The sequence below is a fragment of the Oncorhynchus mykiss genome, chromosome 8 (assembly GCF_013265735.2).
Source record: "Oncorhynchus mykiss isolate Arlee chromosome 8, USDA_OmykA_1.1, whole genome shotgun sequence".
In the NCBI taxonomy this organism is placed as follows: domain Eukaryota; kingdom Metazoa; phylum Chordata; class Actinopteri; order Salmoniformes; family Salmonidae; genus Oncorhynchus; species Oncorhynchus mykiss.
Window position 1 is genome coordinate 3,594,566 of NC_048572.1, and position 17,844 is coordinate 3,612,409.

The window sequence follows — 17,844 nt, forward strand, 5'->3', positions numbered from 1 at the left end:
CAAACCCAATGTTGATAAACTACCATATCTACTGGATGAAATACCCCACAGTGTGACATCACAGCAGCAAGATGTGTGACCTGTTGCCACAAGAAAAGAGCAACCAATGAAGAACAAACACCATTGTAAATACAACCCATATTTATGTTTATGTTGATTTATTTTCCCTTTTGTACTTTAACTATTTGCACATCATTACAACACTTTACATAGACATATTATGACATTTAAAACGTCTCTTTTCCTCTGGAACTTATGTGAGTGCAATGTTTACTATTCATTCTGTACTGTTTATTTCACTTTTGTTTATTGTCTTTCACTTGCTTTGGCAATAAAGCACCTTAAATTGAAATTGAGAGAGAGAGAGATCAACATGAATCAATTATCAGAAAGCAGTGCTTACTAGATTGAGGCGCGCTGCCTGCAGCCGAGGCGCTGTCTGTAGTTTATAGCGCTGCTGGAGCGCTGTCCGATGTGCTGAAAGTCTCAACGCATTCCCCTCATTGTCTTAATCACAGGTTACCTGTAGCCTATTCATTGTACATGATACATGACTAGCTCCTAGGAGATTGAGAATCACACTTGAAGATGGCATGAGTGTTATATTTTTGTGGAAGCCTCTTTTTTTAATACATCCTTGGAGAAGATCGAAGGCATCGGAACGCCGTCATTTGGACCAGACGGTTTGAGAAAGGAGAGGAGGTGAGGAGGCTCTGCTATCCGAGGGATGGTTAACGAATACATATTGGATTATTGTTGACATGAATGTACTGGGACATGTTGACAAAAATGTTTGTTAATGTGATCTCTTTTGTCACATATCTGAAGGTAGTTAACCTACTCTGAATAGGGTAATTGGACTCGGTTTCAACGGTCACTTCGGATAATAGGGATGATTCGTGAAAGGAATTGTTGTCCTAATTTGCTATAAATTGCAGCAGGCATTAAGTTGCCGAAAAGTTGGGTACTTGAAGAAGATCGGACATTTATGCATTTTGGTTTATAGATCTGGGACGAATAAAACGCCAAGCCATGTCTCGTCTGCTTGTGTTGGTGAACTGTGCTGTCCAGTTGCTCTTCTCCAGCGACACGCTTGTGGTCACAGCAAGTAAGTTCATATTGAATATTATTGTCATGGCTTTCTTATTTTTCTCTAACGAGCTGTTTCTGCCAATCCCTTCTCACTCACTTTGCCAAAACAGAATATCCATCTGGAAATGTGGACATTGTATGCGCTTTCGCCAACGATAGGTTGGTGGTTAAATGCTGAGCAGACAGCTCCAATGTTTAATTCACCATTTATTGTGATGGATTTAAAATTATTCACACTCATGTAACATGTTGACTTGATCGTTCACCTCAACTTTTACAAGTAACCTTCACTTGGTTATTTTGCAAACCTGTTTCTAATTAGCCAGTGATTATTAGTTAATAGTCATTAACCATAGATATTAACCATAGTTGTTATTTATTTATTTATTTCACCTTTATTTAACCAGGTAGGCTAGTTGAGAACACCTTTATTTAACCAGGTAGGCTAGTTGAGAACACCTTTATTTAACCAGGTAGGCTAGTTGAGAACACCTTTATTTAACCAGGTAGGCTAGTTGAGAACACCTTTATTTAACCAGGTAGGCTAGTTGAGAACACCTTTATTTAACCAGGTAGGCTAGTTGAGAACACCTTTATTTAACCAGGTAGGCTAGTTGAGAACACCTTTATTTAACCAGGTAGGCTAGTTGAGAACACCTTTATTTAACCAGGTAGGCTAGTTGAGAACACCTTTATTTAACCAGGTAGGCTAGTTGAGAACACCTTTATTTAACCAGGTAGGCTAGTTGAGAACACCTTTATTTAACCAGGTAGGCTAGTTGAGAACACCTTTATTTAACCAGGTAGGCTAGTAGAGAACACCTTTATTTAACCAGGTAGGCTAGTTGAGAACACCTTTATTTAACCAGGTAGGCTAGTTGAGAACACCTTTATTTAACCAGGTAGGCTAGTTGAGAACACCTTTATTTAACCAGGTAGGCTAGTTGAGAACACCTTTATTTAACCAGGTAGGCTAGTAGAGAACACCTTTATTTAACCAGGTAGGCTAGTTGAGAACACCTTTATTTAACCAGGTAGGCTAGTAGAGAACACCTTTATTTAACCAGGTAGGCTAGTTGAGAACACCTTTATTTAACCAGGTAGGCTAGTAGAGAACACCTTTATTTAACCAGGTAGGCTAGTTGAGAACACCTTTATTTAACCAGGTAGGCTAGTAGAGAACACCTTTATTTAACCAGGTAGGCTAGTTGAGAACACCTTTATTTAACCAGGTAGGCTAGTTGAGAACACCTTTATTTAACCAGGTAGGCTAGTTGAGAACACCTTTATTTTAACCAGGTAGGCAAGTTGAGAACAAGTTCTCATTTGCAATTGCGACCTGGCCAAGATAAAGCAAAGCTGTTCGACACAAACAACGACACAGAGTTACACATGGAGTAAAACAAAACATACAATCAATGATACATTAGAAAAAAAGAAGTATATATATAGTGAGTGCAAATGAGGTAAGGGGATGAGGTAGTTGGATGGACTATTTACAGATGGGCTATGTACAGGTGCAATGATCTGTGAGCTGCTCTGACAGCTGCTGCTTGAAGTTAGTGAGGGAGGTAAGAGTCTCCAGCTTCGGTGATTTTTGCAGTTCGTTCCAGTCATTGGCAGCAGAGAATTGGATGGAAAGGCGGCCAACGGAGGAATTGTCTTTGGGGCTGACAAGTGAGATATACCTGCTGGAGCGCGTGCTACAGATGGGTGCTGCTATGGTGACAAGTGAGCTGAGATAAGGCTGGGCTTTACCTAGCAGAGACCTGAAGATAACCTGTAGACAGTGGGTTTGGCGACAAGTATGAAGCGAGGGCCAGCCAACGAGAGCATACATGTCGCAGTGGTGGGTAGTATATGGGGCTTTGGTGACAACGGATGGCACTGTGATAGACTGCATCCAATTTGTTGAGTAGAGTGTTGGAGGCTATTTTGAAAAGGACATCGCCGAAGTCGAGGATCGGTAGGATGGTCAGTTTTACGAGGGTATGTTTGGCAGCATGAGTGAAGGATGCTTTGTTGCGAAATAGGAAGCCGATTTTGGATTGGAGATGCTTAATGTGGGTCTGGAAGGAGAGTTTGCAGTCTAACCAGACACCTAGGTATTTGTAGTTGTCCACATATTCTAGGTCAGAACCGTCCAGAGTAGTGATGCTGGACGGGCGGGCAGGTGCGGGCAGCTATCGGTTGAAGAGCATGCATTTAGTTTTACTTGCATTCAAGAGCAGTTGGAGGCCACGGAAGGGGAGTTGTATGGCATTGAAGCGCGTCTGGAGGTTAGTTAGCACAGTGTCCAAAGAAGGGCCAGAAGTATACAGAATGGTGTCGTCTGCATAGAGGTGAATCAGAGAATCACCAGCAGCAAGAGCAACATCATTGATGTAAATGTAACAGTATAATTTTAGACCGTCCCCTCGCCCATACCCGGGCGCGAACCAGGGACCTTCTGCACACATCAACAGTCACCCTCGAAGCATCGTTACCCATCGCTCCACAAAAGCCGCGGCCCTTGCAGAGCAAGGGGAACTACTACTTCAAGGTCTCAGAGCAAGTGACGTCACTGATTGAAACGCTATTTAGCGCCCACGCTAACTAAGCTAGCCGTTTCACATCCGTTACACTCACCCCCCTTTTGACCTTCCTCCTTTTTTTTCCGCAGCAACCAGTAATCCGGGTCAACAGCATCAATGTAACAGTATAATTTTAGACTGTCCCCTCGCCCATACCCGGGCGCGAACCAGGGACCTTCTGCACACATCAACAGTCACCCTCGAAGCATCGTTACCCATCGCTCCACAAAAGCCGCGGCCCTTGCAGAGCAAGGGGAACTACTACTTCAAGGTCTCAGAGCAAGTGACGTCACTGATTGAAACGCTATTTAGCGCCCACGCTAACTAAGCTAGCCGTTTCACATCCGTTACATAAACAGAGAAGAGAGTCGGCCCAAGAATTGAACCATGTGGCACCCCCATAGAGACTGCCAGAGGCCCAGACAACAGGACCTCCGATTTGACACACTGAACTCTATTTGAGAAGTAGTTGGTGAACCAGGCGAGGCAGTAATTTGAGAACCCAAGGCTGTTGAGTCTGCTGATAAGAATGTGGTGTTCGACAGAGTAGAAAGCCTTGGCCAGGTCGATGAAAACGGTGAGATTCTAAATGGTCGGTGATCTGTTTGTTAACTTGGCTTTCGAAGACCTTAGAAAGGTGGGGTGGGATAGATATTGGTCTGTAGCAGTTTGGGTCTAGAGTGTGGGTCTAGCTGGGGTCTAGTTTGGGTCTAGCTGACCACGGCAGCTTTCCAATCTTTGGGGATCTCGGATGATACGAAAGAGAGGTTGAACAGGCAAGTAATAGGGGTTGCAACAATTTCTGAAGATAATTTTAGAAAGAGAGGGTCCAGATTGTCTAGCCATCGTTATTAACCGTAGTTTTTAACCATAGTCATACAGTATAATTGCATGTGTTCCCTTTGCTAAATATGGACGACATTGTTTCTTGTATTCCCATGATACAGTTGATTCAATCACTGGACATCTACAGCAAAGTCTTTTAAGACAGTGGAAACTTGGACATCTGTTGTATCATCAATGATTTACCATTGTGTATCCATCCATTAAGTCCCAGTGCTTTACATACAGCAAGCTACCTGTCTATAGACATGTCTGTAAACAATACTCGTAGCGACATCTTGAACATTTTATTGTCGTCCGACATCAAACTTGTCGTTTTTCGTTAAGAAAAAGTATAAACACAAAACGACAGCTTCTGCATGACATCAGCATCCCGGTGCTCCAGATAGCATACCTTCACTATTTTAACACCGATAAACCCATCCATCTCAAAATGAATTCATTAAATATCAGCCTAGCAAGCCAGGCAACTAAAAGCTATTTTGTAATGAATGTTTTGGTTAGTTGCTAGCTAGTTATCTAGAGGCTATCCAGTTCAAATAATGAATGACAGAGTATAAATGACAATGTCTGAAATGTAGCTACTTTTTGTTCATTTTTTCAGGAAATCCAGTTATCCAGTTCAAAAATACAGGAAAATACATGTAAAAACAGCCTAATAATTATTTACAAGGTAATAGTTAGCTTTACAGAAAATAGCTTATGGTCACACCGTGAATAAATAAAAGTAGATCATTCTTCTGATAATTTTTTAAAAGTCCTGCATCATCTTGTCACGGGACGATTTGGTTGCTGTGGCATTCCGGTAACAACGACATCGGTCGTTACGGGAGGATTTGGTCTGGTTGCTGTGGCATTCCGGTAACAACGACATCGGTCGTTACGGGAGACTTTGGTCTGGTTGCTGTGGCATTTCGGTAACAACGACATCGGTCGTTACAGGAGGATTTGGTCTGGTTGCTGTGGCATTCCGGTAACAACGACATCGGTCGTTACGGGAGACTTTGGTCTGGTTGCTGTGGCATTCCGGTAACAACGACATCGGTCGTTACGGGAGGATTTGGTCTGGTTGCTGTGGCATTCCGGTAACAACGACATCGGTCGTTACGGGAGGATTTGGTCTGGTTGCTGTGGCATTCCGGTAACAACGACATCGGACGTTACGGGAGGATTTGGTCTGGTTGCTGTGGCCTTCCGGTAACAACGACATCGGACGTTACGGGAGGATTTGGTCTGGTTGCTGTGGCATTCCGGTAACAACGACATCGGACGTTACGGGAGGATTTGGTCTGGTTGCTGTGGCATTCCGGTAACAACGACATCAGACGTTACGGGAGGATTTGGTCTGGTTGCTGTGGCATTCCGGTAACAACGACATCGGTCGTTACGTCGGTCAACTTGTTTTGACCAGTGGCAATTGTCGCGTTATAATTGTCTACAAACATGTAGTTAGACCAAGTATAAACTGGCCATTAGACTAATGCATATACTTCCATATGCATTGCCATCAAAATAAGAAAACATATAGGCCAATAGTAGGCATGATGAATTCGTTGTACCTCAGAACTTTCCATTTTAATCAAGGTTTCTCACAATCTCTAATCTCTCTCTGAATTCACAGAACGCTGCAATTCTCTACGTTTGAAGTGGGTTTGAAAACGCTGGGCTTCCGTGGGCCCGCACCTTGGCTTGTGTGCTTTCTGTCCAGTGGGAAGAAGCGTGCTGCCCACTCGGTTGACAGTCGATTGATGGAGCGCGCATTGATGTTTAATCTCTGCGGGGAAAAAAGGGATTCTCGGAGCCATCAGGAGGAACAGGAAAATCATTAGAATAATCATTAGGACTGTCCTAAATATGAATGGCTCACTGCAAACAGACCTGGGTGATGAAATAGCTGTTGAACTAAGGTTGGCCATTCTGAACGCACCGAGACAGTTGGGATTTACAGTCTATTTCAATTTGAACATCCAATATAACAGAGCTACATTTTATGGTTCCCCATTAAGTTTTATTTTAAAGAAATGACATGACATCATTGAATAAATGGGGAATTATGGTGGGAAATATATCTTAGAAGGGGACAACTCAGGTGGACATAAATTGCCCATATAAACTGTAGAAAAAAAAAGTTGTTTCAATATTTTTTTTATTAAGTAACTAGTGTTACCTGAACAAAACATGTTTTGCACAAATGTAGATCCAACTTGACAAAAACCGTAGATTAAAATTTGGTCAATTTAAGATGTGTTTGCTCAACTTGTCTCTTATGTTCATTCAACTAGAAAATATTATTTGGGCATTTCACCTAAAAAAAAAGAAGTCTGTTGACCTAATTAGACACACCACAGTGCTTTTGACAAACAACGTTTTCAACTTACAAAACGTATTTGACACATTTAAATACATGATTATGTTGTGCATTTTCATTTATACAGTGGTTATTATTGTCAGTGGTTATTATTATTAAAGTCCCCATCTGGGACTTTAACTCACAAGCTCTTGGTTCACAGCATTCCAATCTTCCTGTTCGACACCATGTCTGTTACTTTATCAAAATTATTTGAAAGAGCAAAACATATATATTTTATCTTGTAGGCCTGCTGCCGATAGCTGACAGGAGTCCCCTGGTGTGTGTGTGGTGACTGTAGAGACGTAGACAGGAAGGAACAGGACAAGACATGTGGTGACTGTAGACAGGAAGGAACAGGACAAGACATGTGGTGACTGTAGACAGGAAGGAACAGGACAAGACATGTGGTGATGTAGACAGGAAGGAACAGGACAAGACATGTGGTGACTGTAGACAGGAAGGAACAGGACAAGACATGTGGTGACTGTAGAGACGTAGACAGGAAGGAACAGGACAAGACATGTGGTGACTGTAGAGACGTAGACAGGAAGGAACAGGACAAGACATGTGGTGACTGTAGACAGGAAGGAACAGGACAAGACATGTGGTGACTGTAGACAGGAAGGAACAGGACAAGACATGTGGTGACTGTAGAGACGTAGACAGGAAGGAACAGGACAAGACATGTGGTGACTGTGGAGACGTAGACAGGAAGGAACAGGACAAGACATGTGGTGACTGTAGACAGGAAGGAACAGGACAAGACATGTGGTGACTGTAGACAGGAAGGAACAGGACAAGACATGTGGTGACTGTAGACAGGAAGGAACAGGACAAGACATGTGGTGATGTAGACAGGAAGGAACAGGACAAGACATGTGGTGACTGTAGACAGGAAGGAACAGGACAAGACATGTGGTGACTGTAGAGACGTAGACAGGAAGGAACAGGACAAGACATGTGGTGACTGTAGAGACGTAGACAGGAAGGAACAGGACAAGACATGTGGTGACTGTAGACAGGAAGGAACAGGACAAGACATGTGGTGACTGTAGACAGGAAGGAACAGGACAAGACATGTGGTGACTGTAGAGACGTAGACAGGAAGGAACAGGACAAGACATGTGGTGACTGTAGAGACGTAGACAGGAAGGAACAGGACAAGACATGTGGTGACTGTAGACAGGAAGGAACAGGACAAGACATGTGGTGACTGTAGACAGGAAGGAACAGGACAAGACATGTGGTGACTGTAGACAGGAAGGAACAGGACAAGACATGTGGTGACTGTAGAGACGTAGACAGGAAGGAACAGGACAAGACATGTGGTGACTGTAGACAGGAAGGAACAGGACAAGACATGTGGTGACTGTAGAGACGTAGACAGGAAGGAACAGGACAAGACATGTGGTGACTGTAGACAGGAAGGAACAGGACAAGACATGTGGTGACTGTAGAGACGTAGACAGGAAGCAACAGGACAATATGTGTGGTCCATAAGGTTGTCTCTGAGAGCCAGAGGCTTTGTCCCCGACTCACACCTAGATTTGCAATGCCACCATCGTTGCTCGTCCCACTGTAGAGTCCCTGTGCAGAATGTAAACTTACACACACAAACACACACACATACACACAAACAATCACACACCCACGCACACACACACAGACAGCCAGACCAGTTGGGAGTCATCAGCGGTTTTCATAAACTACATTACCATGACCTGATCTTCTCGGTCCACACGGAGAAAAGCCAAGAAAATACATTGGGTTGTTAGTGACACAAACGGTCATTTATCAGGCATGAATTATACCAGCAGGCTTGAAATATACCATCAGGCTTGAATTATACCACCGGGCTTGAAATATATCTGCAGGCTTGAATTATACCACCAGGCTTGAAATATACCAACAGGGTTGAATTATAGAGACGTAGACAGGAAGGCTTGAATTATACCACCAGGCTTGAATTATACCACCAGGCTTGAATTATACCACCAGGCTTGAATTATACAGTCAGGCTTGAATTATACCACCAGACTTGATTTATACCACCAGGCTTGAATTATACCACCAGGCTTGAATTATACCACCAGGCTTGAATTATACCACCAGGCTTGAATTATACAGTCAGGCTTGAATTATACCACCAGACTTGATTTATACCACCAGGCTTGAATTATACCACCAGGCTTGAATTATACCACCAGGCTTGAATTATACCACCAGGCATGAATTATACCACCAGGCTTGAAATATATCTGCAGGCTTGAATTATACTTACAGGCTTAAATTATACCACCAGGCTGCTAGAGGATTGTATTAGCAGAGAATGTATGTGTATCTCTGACTCTCATGGATAGGTGGGCCATGGAGTGGCTATACAGAAACATTGTGACAAATACTTGAAGTCAAATATCTGATAACCTGTGGTTTAACCACATACGGTAGGTATCTCAGTGAGAAAAAACCCGCTCTGTCTGTGTGCCTGTAACGTCTCTCGTCGGAAGGCGTGGACCAAAACGCAGCGTGGTAAGTTTATGATTCTTTATTACTCAAAACACACTCCAACAAAATAACAAAGTGAAAAAACAAAACAGTTCTATCAGGTGCAGACACTAAACAGAAAACAACTACCCACAAAACACAGGTGGGGAGAAGGCTGCCTGAGTATGATTCCCAATCAGAGACAACGATAGACAGCTGCCTCTGATTGGGAACCACACACAAAGAAATAGGAAACATAGAATACCCACCCTAATCACACCCTGACCTAACCAAATAGAGAAATAAAACGTCTCTAAGGTCAGGGCGTGACAGTGACTGAATTGGGAACCACCGCTGGAGGCTCTGGACTGCAGCTCGTTGCTGGAGGCCCCGGACTGGGGACCGTCGCTGGAGGCCCCGGACTGGGGACCGTCGCTGGAGGCCCCGGACTGGGGACCGTCGCTGGAGGCCCCGGACTGGGGACCGTCGCTGGAGGCCCCGGACTGGGGACCGTCGCTGGAGGCCCCGGACTGGGGACCGTCGCTGGAGGCCCCGGACTGGGGACCGTCGCTGAAGGCTCCGGACAGGGGACCGTCGCTGAAGGCTCCTTGCCCTAGATTTTCACTACAGGCTCCGGGCCATGGATCATCACTGGAGGCTTCGTGCCATGGATCATCAATACAGGCTCCGGGCCATGGATCATCACTGGAGGCTTCGTGCCATGGATCATCACTACAGGCTCCGGGCCATGGATCATCACTACAGGCCCTGGGCCATGGATCATCACTACAGGCTCCGGGCCATGGATCATCACTGGAGGCTTCGTGCCATGGATCATTACTACAGGCTCCGGGCCATAGATCATCACTGGAGGCTTCGTACGTGGAGCCGGAACAGGTCTCACCGGACTGGGGAGATGCACTAGAAGCCTGGTGCGTGGAGCTGCCACAGGGCTTACCAGGCTGTGGAGACACACGGGAGGCTCCGTGCCATGGATCATCACTGGAGGCTCCGTGCCATGGATCATCACTGGAGGCTCCGTGCCATGGATCATCACTGGAGGCTTCGTGCCATGGATTATCACTGGAGGCTCCGTGCCATGGATCATCACTGGAGGCTCCGTGCCATGGATCATCACTGGAGGCTCCGTGCCATGGATCATCACTGGAGGCTCCGTGCCATGGATCATCACTGGAGGCTCCGTGCCATGGATCATCACTGGAGGCTCCGTGCCATGGATCATCACTGGAGGCTCCGTGCCATGGATCATCACTGGAGGCTCCGTGCCATGGATCATCACTGGAGGCTTCGTGCCATGGATTATCACTGGAGGCTCCGTGCCATGGATCATCACTGGAGGCTTCGTGCCATGGATCATCACTGGAGGCTCCGTGCCATGGATCATCACTGGAGGCTCCGTGCCATGGATCATCACTGGAGGCTCCGTGCCATGGATTATCACTGGAGGCTCCGTGCCATGGATCATCACTGGAGGCTCCGTGCCATGGATCATCACTGGAGGCTCCGTGCCATGGATCATCACTGGAGGCTCCGTGCCATGGATCATCACTGGAGGCTTCGTGCCATGGATTATCACTGGAGGCTCCGTGCCATGGATCATCACTGGAGGCTTCGTGCCATGGATCATCACTGGAGGCTCCGTGCCATGGATCATCACTGGAGGCTTTGTGCCATGGATCATCACTGGAGGCTCCGTGCCATGGATCATCACTGGAGGCTTCGTGCCATGGATCATCACTGGAGGCTTCGTGCCATGGATCATCACTGGAGACTTTGTACGTGGAGCCGGAACAGGTCTCTGGAGGCCTGGTACGTGAGGCCTGGTGCGCGGAGCTGCGACAGGGCTTACCAGGCTGTGGAGACACACTGGAGGCCTGGTACGTGGAACCGGAACAGGTCTCACCGGACTGGGGAGATGCACTGGAAGCCTGGTACGTGGCACAGGCACAGGATACACTGGGCCGTGGAGGCGCACTAGAGGTCTCGAGCTTAGAGCTGGTACAACCCGTCCTGGCTGGATGCCCACTTCCGCCTGGAAAATGAGGGGCGCTGGCACAGAGCGCACCGGCCTGTGAATGCTCACTGGAGACACTGTGCGCATCACCGCATAACAAGGTGCCTGACCAGTCACACGCTCCACACGGTAAACACGGGGAGTTGGCTCAGGTCTAAACCCTGACACCAACAATCTCCCCGTGTGGGGGCTGCCTCTCGGGCTCCCGTTGTTGTCGTGACGTCTGGTCTCGTTGCCGTTCCTCTAATTCCTCGTCTCTTCGCTGTTCCTTCTTTCTGCTTCTCCTCCCTTGGACGGGCGATACTCTCCAGCCTGCGCCCAGGGTCCTTTTCCGTCCAGGATCTCCTCCCATGTCCACTCGTCCTTTTTACCACGCTGCTTGGGTCCTTTGGTGGTGGGTAGTTCTGCAACGTCTCTCGTCGGAAGGCATGGACCAAAACGCAGCGTGGTAAGTTCTTTATTACTCAAAACACACTCGAACAAAATAACAAAGTGAAAAAACAAAACAGTTCTGTCAGGTGCAGACACTAAACAGAAAACAACTACCCACAAAACACAGGTGGGGAGAAGGCTGCCTAAGTATGATTCCCAATCAGAGACAACGATAGACAGCTGCCTCTGATTGGAAACCACACACAAAGAAATATGAAACATAGAATGCCCACCCTAATCACACCCTGACCTAACCAAGTAGAGAGGTCAGGGTGTGACAGTGCCTGTATATCTGCCTGTCTTTCTGTCTCGCTGTCTGCCTGCGTGCCTGTCTGTCTAACTGTCTGTGTGTCTATCTACCTGTATGTGTGCCTGTCTGTCTAACTGTCTGTGTGTCTATCTACCTGTATGGGTGCCTATCTGTCTGGCTGTCTACATTTCTGTCTACCTGTCTGCTTGTCTGGATGCCTGTCAGCCTGTCTTTCTGCTTGTCTGCCTGTCTGTCTGTCTGCCTGTATGCCTGAGGGATTGTAGGCAGTGATTACATTAAACTCATACTAGCCCCTGGTCCCATCTGGTCCTAGTGTATTATCACACTGTCCCTGGTCACCTTCTGAGCTGTGTCCCAAATACTACCCTCCCTATATAGGGCTTTGGTCAAAAGTAGTGCACTATAAAGTGACTAGGGAGTAGGGTGTCATTTCAGACAGACTGTCTCTTATAGGATGAATGAACGCTGTTACACCTGAGGGAGATGACAGTGTGAGACACTTCCCTGACTCTATCTAGCTGTCCTCCATTTGACCCATCACTAAGCTTGCTTGCTGTAGCCATTGTAGAGACTGCCTGGCTTTGTTCAGAATGGAAGATTAGAATGTTGTGGAGTTCTGCTGGCACCTACACTTGTTTCTGACACCGTCAGGTATCCTCAAGGTGCTTTCCGAACAAAACAACAACCATTATCTATTGTGCATGCTACGGCAAACACATACTTGCGAAACAGGCGTATATATACTGAGATCATGTGACAGATCATGTGACACATAGATTGCACACAGGTGGACTTTAATTAACTAACTACGTGACGTTAGAAGTTGAAGGTTAAGTTGACGTAGTTGCTACGCGATTAAAGGCTACATGTTAGCTGTTCCCATCACATAAGCTTACACATTTAGCCCTATGCTAACCTCACCAGGTGGCCTGTAAATTATTTCTTGTAACAAATTCTGTATGAGCCAATTAAAATCGTTGACGTAGTTGGACATGTTCCAACACTTGTTCATTGAAGCGTCCTTAACAGAAGTTCAAAAGCACATTCTGATCATCAAGGCAACTAAATCAGGTGTATTTGATTGCCTGGTCAAATTGCTCTCTGTGTTGGGTGACTAGCTCCATGGTTGCAGATTGTGACAAGGGTTTAAATCTTTACTATGGCCATCCCATGGTTATATTACAATGGCTTTTTTTCTTTCCGTAAAGCCCAGCTCTGTGGACCTATGGACAGATACTACAATCTCCTCTGTGGAGCTTTGCAGCTCCTTCAGGGTTATCTTTTGTCTCTTTGTTGCCTCTCTGATTAATGCCCTCCCTGCCTGGTCTGTGAGTTTTGGTGGGTGGCCTTCTCTTGGCAGGTTTGTTTTGGCGCCATATTCTTTCAATCTTTTAATAATGGTGCTCCGTGGGATGTTCAAAGTTTCAGATATTTTTTTATAACCCAACCCTGATCTGTACTTGTCCACAACTTTGTCCCTGACATGTTTGGAGAGCTCCTTGGTCTTCATGGTGCTTGCTTGGTGGTGCCCCTTGCTTAGTGGTGTTGCAGACTCTGGGGGCCTTTCAGAACAGGTGTATAAATATACTGCGATCATGTGACAGATCATGTGACAGATCATGTGACAGATCATGTGACAGATCATGTGACACTTAGATTCCACACAGGTGGACTTTATGTAACTAATAATGTGACGTCTGAAGGTAATTGGTGGCACCAGATCTTATTTAGGGGCTTCATAGTAAAGGGGGGTGAATACATATTCACGGACAACTTTTCAGTTGTTTTTTTTCTTGCATTTTTTGAAATAAGTAATTTTTTTCATTTCATTTCACCAATTTGGACTATTTTGTTTATGTCCATTACATGAAATCCAAATAAAAATCCATTCAAATTACAGGTTGTAATGCAACAAAATATGAAAAACGCCAAGGGGGGTGAAGACTTCAGCATGGCACTGTATATGACATAGGGTATATGACATAGGTTATATGACATAGGGTATATGACATAGGGTATATGACATAGGTTATATGACATAGGGTATATGACATAGGTTATATGACATAGATGACATAGGGTATATGACATAGGTTATATGACATAGGGTATATGACATAGGGTATATGACATAGGTTATATGACATAGGGTATATGACATAGGGTATATGACATAGGTTATATGACATAGGGTATATGACATAGGGTATGTGACATAGGGTATGTGACATAGGTTATATGACATAGGGTATATGACATAGGGTATATGACATAGGTTATATGACATAGGTTATATGACATAGGGTATATGACATAGGTTATATGACATAGGGTATATGACATAGGTTATATGACATAGGGTATATGACATAGGGTATATGACATAGGTTATATGACATAGGTTATATGACATAGGGTATATGACATAGGGTATATGACATAGGTTATATGACATAGGGTATGTGACATAGGTTATATGACATAGGGTATATGACATAGGGTATATGACATAGGGTATATGACATAGGTTATATGACATAGGTTATATGACATAGGGTATATGACATAGGTTATATGCCATAGGGTATATGACATAGGGTATATGACATAGGTTATATGACATAGGGTATATGACATAGGTTATATGACATAGGTTATATGACATAGGGTATATGACATAGGGTATATGACATAGGGTATATGACATAGGGTATGTGACATAGGTTATATGACATAGGGTATATGACATAGGGTATATGACATAGGTTATATGACATAGGTTATATGACATAGGGTATATGACATAGGTTATATGACATAGGGTATATGACATAGGGTATATGACATAGGGTATATGACATAGGGTATATGACATAGGTTATATGACATAGGTTATATGACATAGGGTATATGACATAGGGTATATGACATAGGTTATATGGCACAAGCATTTTGCTACACTCTCATTAACATCTGCCAACCACGTGTATGTGACCAGTAAAATGTGAATTGATTTGATAGGCTATATTATTCGACAAATTCATAAGGAAAGCAATTTTGGAACAAGTTAGATTTGGAAATGAATGAGAACACGTTAGATTTGGAAATGAATGAGAACAAGTTAGATTTGGTAATGAATGAGAACACATTAGATTTGGTCTATATGAGAACACGTTAGATTTGGTAATGAATGAGAACACATTAGATTTGGAAATGAATGAGAACACGTTAGATTTGGAAATGAATGAGAACACGTTAGATTTGGAAATGAATGAGAACACGTTAGATTTGGTAATGAATGAGAACACGTTAGATTTGGAAATGAATGAGAACACGTTAGATTTGGTAATGAATGAGAACACGTTAGATTTGGAAATGAATGAGAACACGTTAGATTTGGTAATGAATGAGAACACATTAATTTGGTCTATATGAGAACACGTTTGATTTGGTAATGAATGAGAACACATTCGATTTGGTCTATATGAGAACACGTTAGATTTGGTAATGAATGAGAACACGTTAGATTTGGTAATGAATGAGAACACATTAGATTTGGTCTATATGAGGACACGTTAGATTTGGTAATGAATGAGAACACGTTAGATTTGGTAATGAATGAGAACACGTTAGATTTGGTAATGAATGAGAACACGTTAGATTTGGTAATGAATGAGAACACATTAGATTTGGTCTATATGAGGACACGTTAGATTTGGTAATGAATGAGAACACGTTAGATTTGGTAATGAATGAGAACACGTTAGATTTGGTAATGAATGAGAACACGTTAGATTTGGTCTATATGAGGACACGTTAGATTTGGTAATGAATGAGAACACGTTAGATTTGGTCTATATGAGAACACATTAGATTTGGTAATGAATGAGAACACGTTAGATTTGGTAATGAATGAGAACACATTAGATTTGGTAATGAATGAGAACACGTTAGATTTGGTAATGAATGAGAACACATTAGATTTGGTAATGAATGAGAACACGTTAGATTTGGTAATGAATGAGAACACATTAGATTTGGTAATGAATGAGAACACGTTAGATTTGGTAATGAATGAGAACACATTAGATTTGGTAATGAATGAGAACACGTTAGATTTGGTAATGAATGAGAACACATTAGATTTGGTAATGTCTAAAGATCTACACCTGTTGTATTCGGCGCATGTGACAAATTGCATTAGATTTGATTTGATCATTACATACTGTGTGGACAGTTATTTACATGTTTGAGTTGTCAACTCAACAATTGTACAGTATCTGTCAATGATAACAGCAACGAGGCTTCAATTCAAGCTTCTACTTCTAAAAATCCACCTTTCCAGAAACAAGTCTCTCACTGTTGCCGCTTGTTATAGACCCCCTTCTGCCCCCAGCTGTGCTCTGGACACCATATGTGAATTGATTGCCCCCCATCTATCTTCAGAGTTAGTACTGTTAGGTGACCTAAACTGGGACATGCTTAACACCCCGGCCGACCTACAATCTAAGCTAGATGCCCTCAATCTCACACAAATGATCAATGAACCTACCAGGTTCAACCCCAAATCTGTAAACATGGGCAACCTCATAGATATTATCCTGACCAACCTGCCCTACAAATACACCTCTGATGTCTTCAACCAGGATCTCAGCGATCACTGCCTCATCAACGACCAGCCTTCATCACTGTCAAACCCTCCCTAAAACAATTCAGCAGGCCTTTCTAATTCACCTGGCCCGGGTATCCTGGAAGGATATTGACCTCATTCTGTCAGTAGAGGATGCCTGGTTATTCTTCACAATCTTAAATAAGCATGCCCCATTCAAAAAATGTAGAAACAGGAACAGATATAGCCCTTGGTTCACTCCAGACCTGACTGCCCTTGACCAGCACAAAAACATCCTGTGGCGTACTGCATTAGCATCGAATAGCTCCCGCGATATGCAACTTTTAAGGGAAGTAAAGGAACCAATATACACAGGCAGTTAGGAAAGCAAAGGCTAGCTTTTTCAAACAGAAATGTGCATCTTGTAGCACAAACTCCAAAACGTTCTGGGACACTGTAAAGTCCATGGAGGTTCAGAGCACCATTTCAAGACTACCTCCTTTAGCTAAGATTCTTGAATCATTGGTCAATGTACAACTTTGTTCCTTTTTATCTGATAATTGTATTCTTAATTTAAACCAATCAGGGTTTTAGGCCTGGGCATAGTACTACCACAGCAACCACGCTAGTTGTTAATGATCTTGTCAAGGCCTTGGATGCTAAAAAAAGAGCTGTGCTGCTCTGTTCATTGATCTGTCAAAGACGTTCGACACTGTTGATCTTTCTGTTTTACTGAAGAAATTATCAAGAATAGGCCTGGGATATACATCCTGTTTATGGTTTCAGAATTATCTTAGTGACAGAGCTCAGGAAATCTTGCCAGATGGGTTTAAATCTGAATTATCTTAGCGACAGAACTCAGGCCATCTTGATAGATGGGGTTTAATCTGAATTATCTCAGTGACAGAACTCAGGCTATCTTAATAGATGGGGTTTAATCTGAATTTCTTGAGATTCAAAAAGGTGTTCCTCAGGGTTCTATTTTAGGTCCATTATTGTTTTACTTTGTATATTAATGACATAGGAAACACTGTTCATACTTGTAACATTCATCTCTATGCAGATGACACCGTGTTGTGTTCCTGTGCCACCTCAGTGCAGCAGGCTATTCGTGAACTTCAGGATGACTTTGATCCAGTTCTGAAATCACTGTAC

The 17,844-nt window shown here is 43.8% G+C and overlaps 1 protein-coding gene across 1 annotated transcript in view; it reads left to right on the top strand.

Moving 5' to 3' along the window:
• The first annotated feature begins 485 nt into the window (after nt 1-485).
• Nucleotides 486-17,844, top strand: part of LOC118965482 (fibronectin type III domain-containing protein 4-like) — a 73,326-nt gene continuing 55,967 nt past the window's right edge. Inside the window, exon 1 of the mRNA XM_036984576.1 lies at nt 486-1,108. Coding sequence (XP_036840471.1) covers nt 1,033-1,108 — 76 coding nt within the window. The 5' untranslated portion in view covers nt 486-1,032. The remainder of the gene's footprint in view (nt 1,109-17,844) is intronic.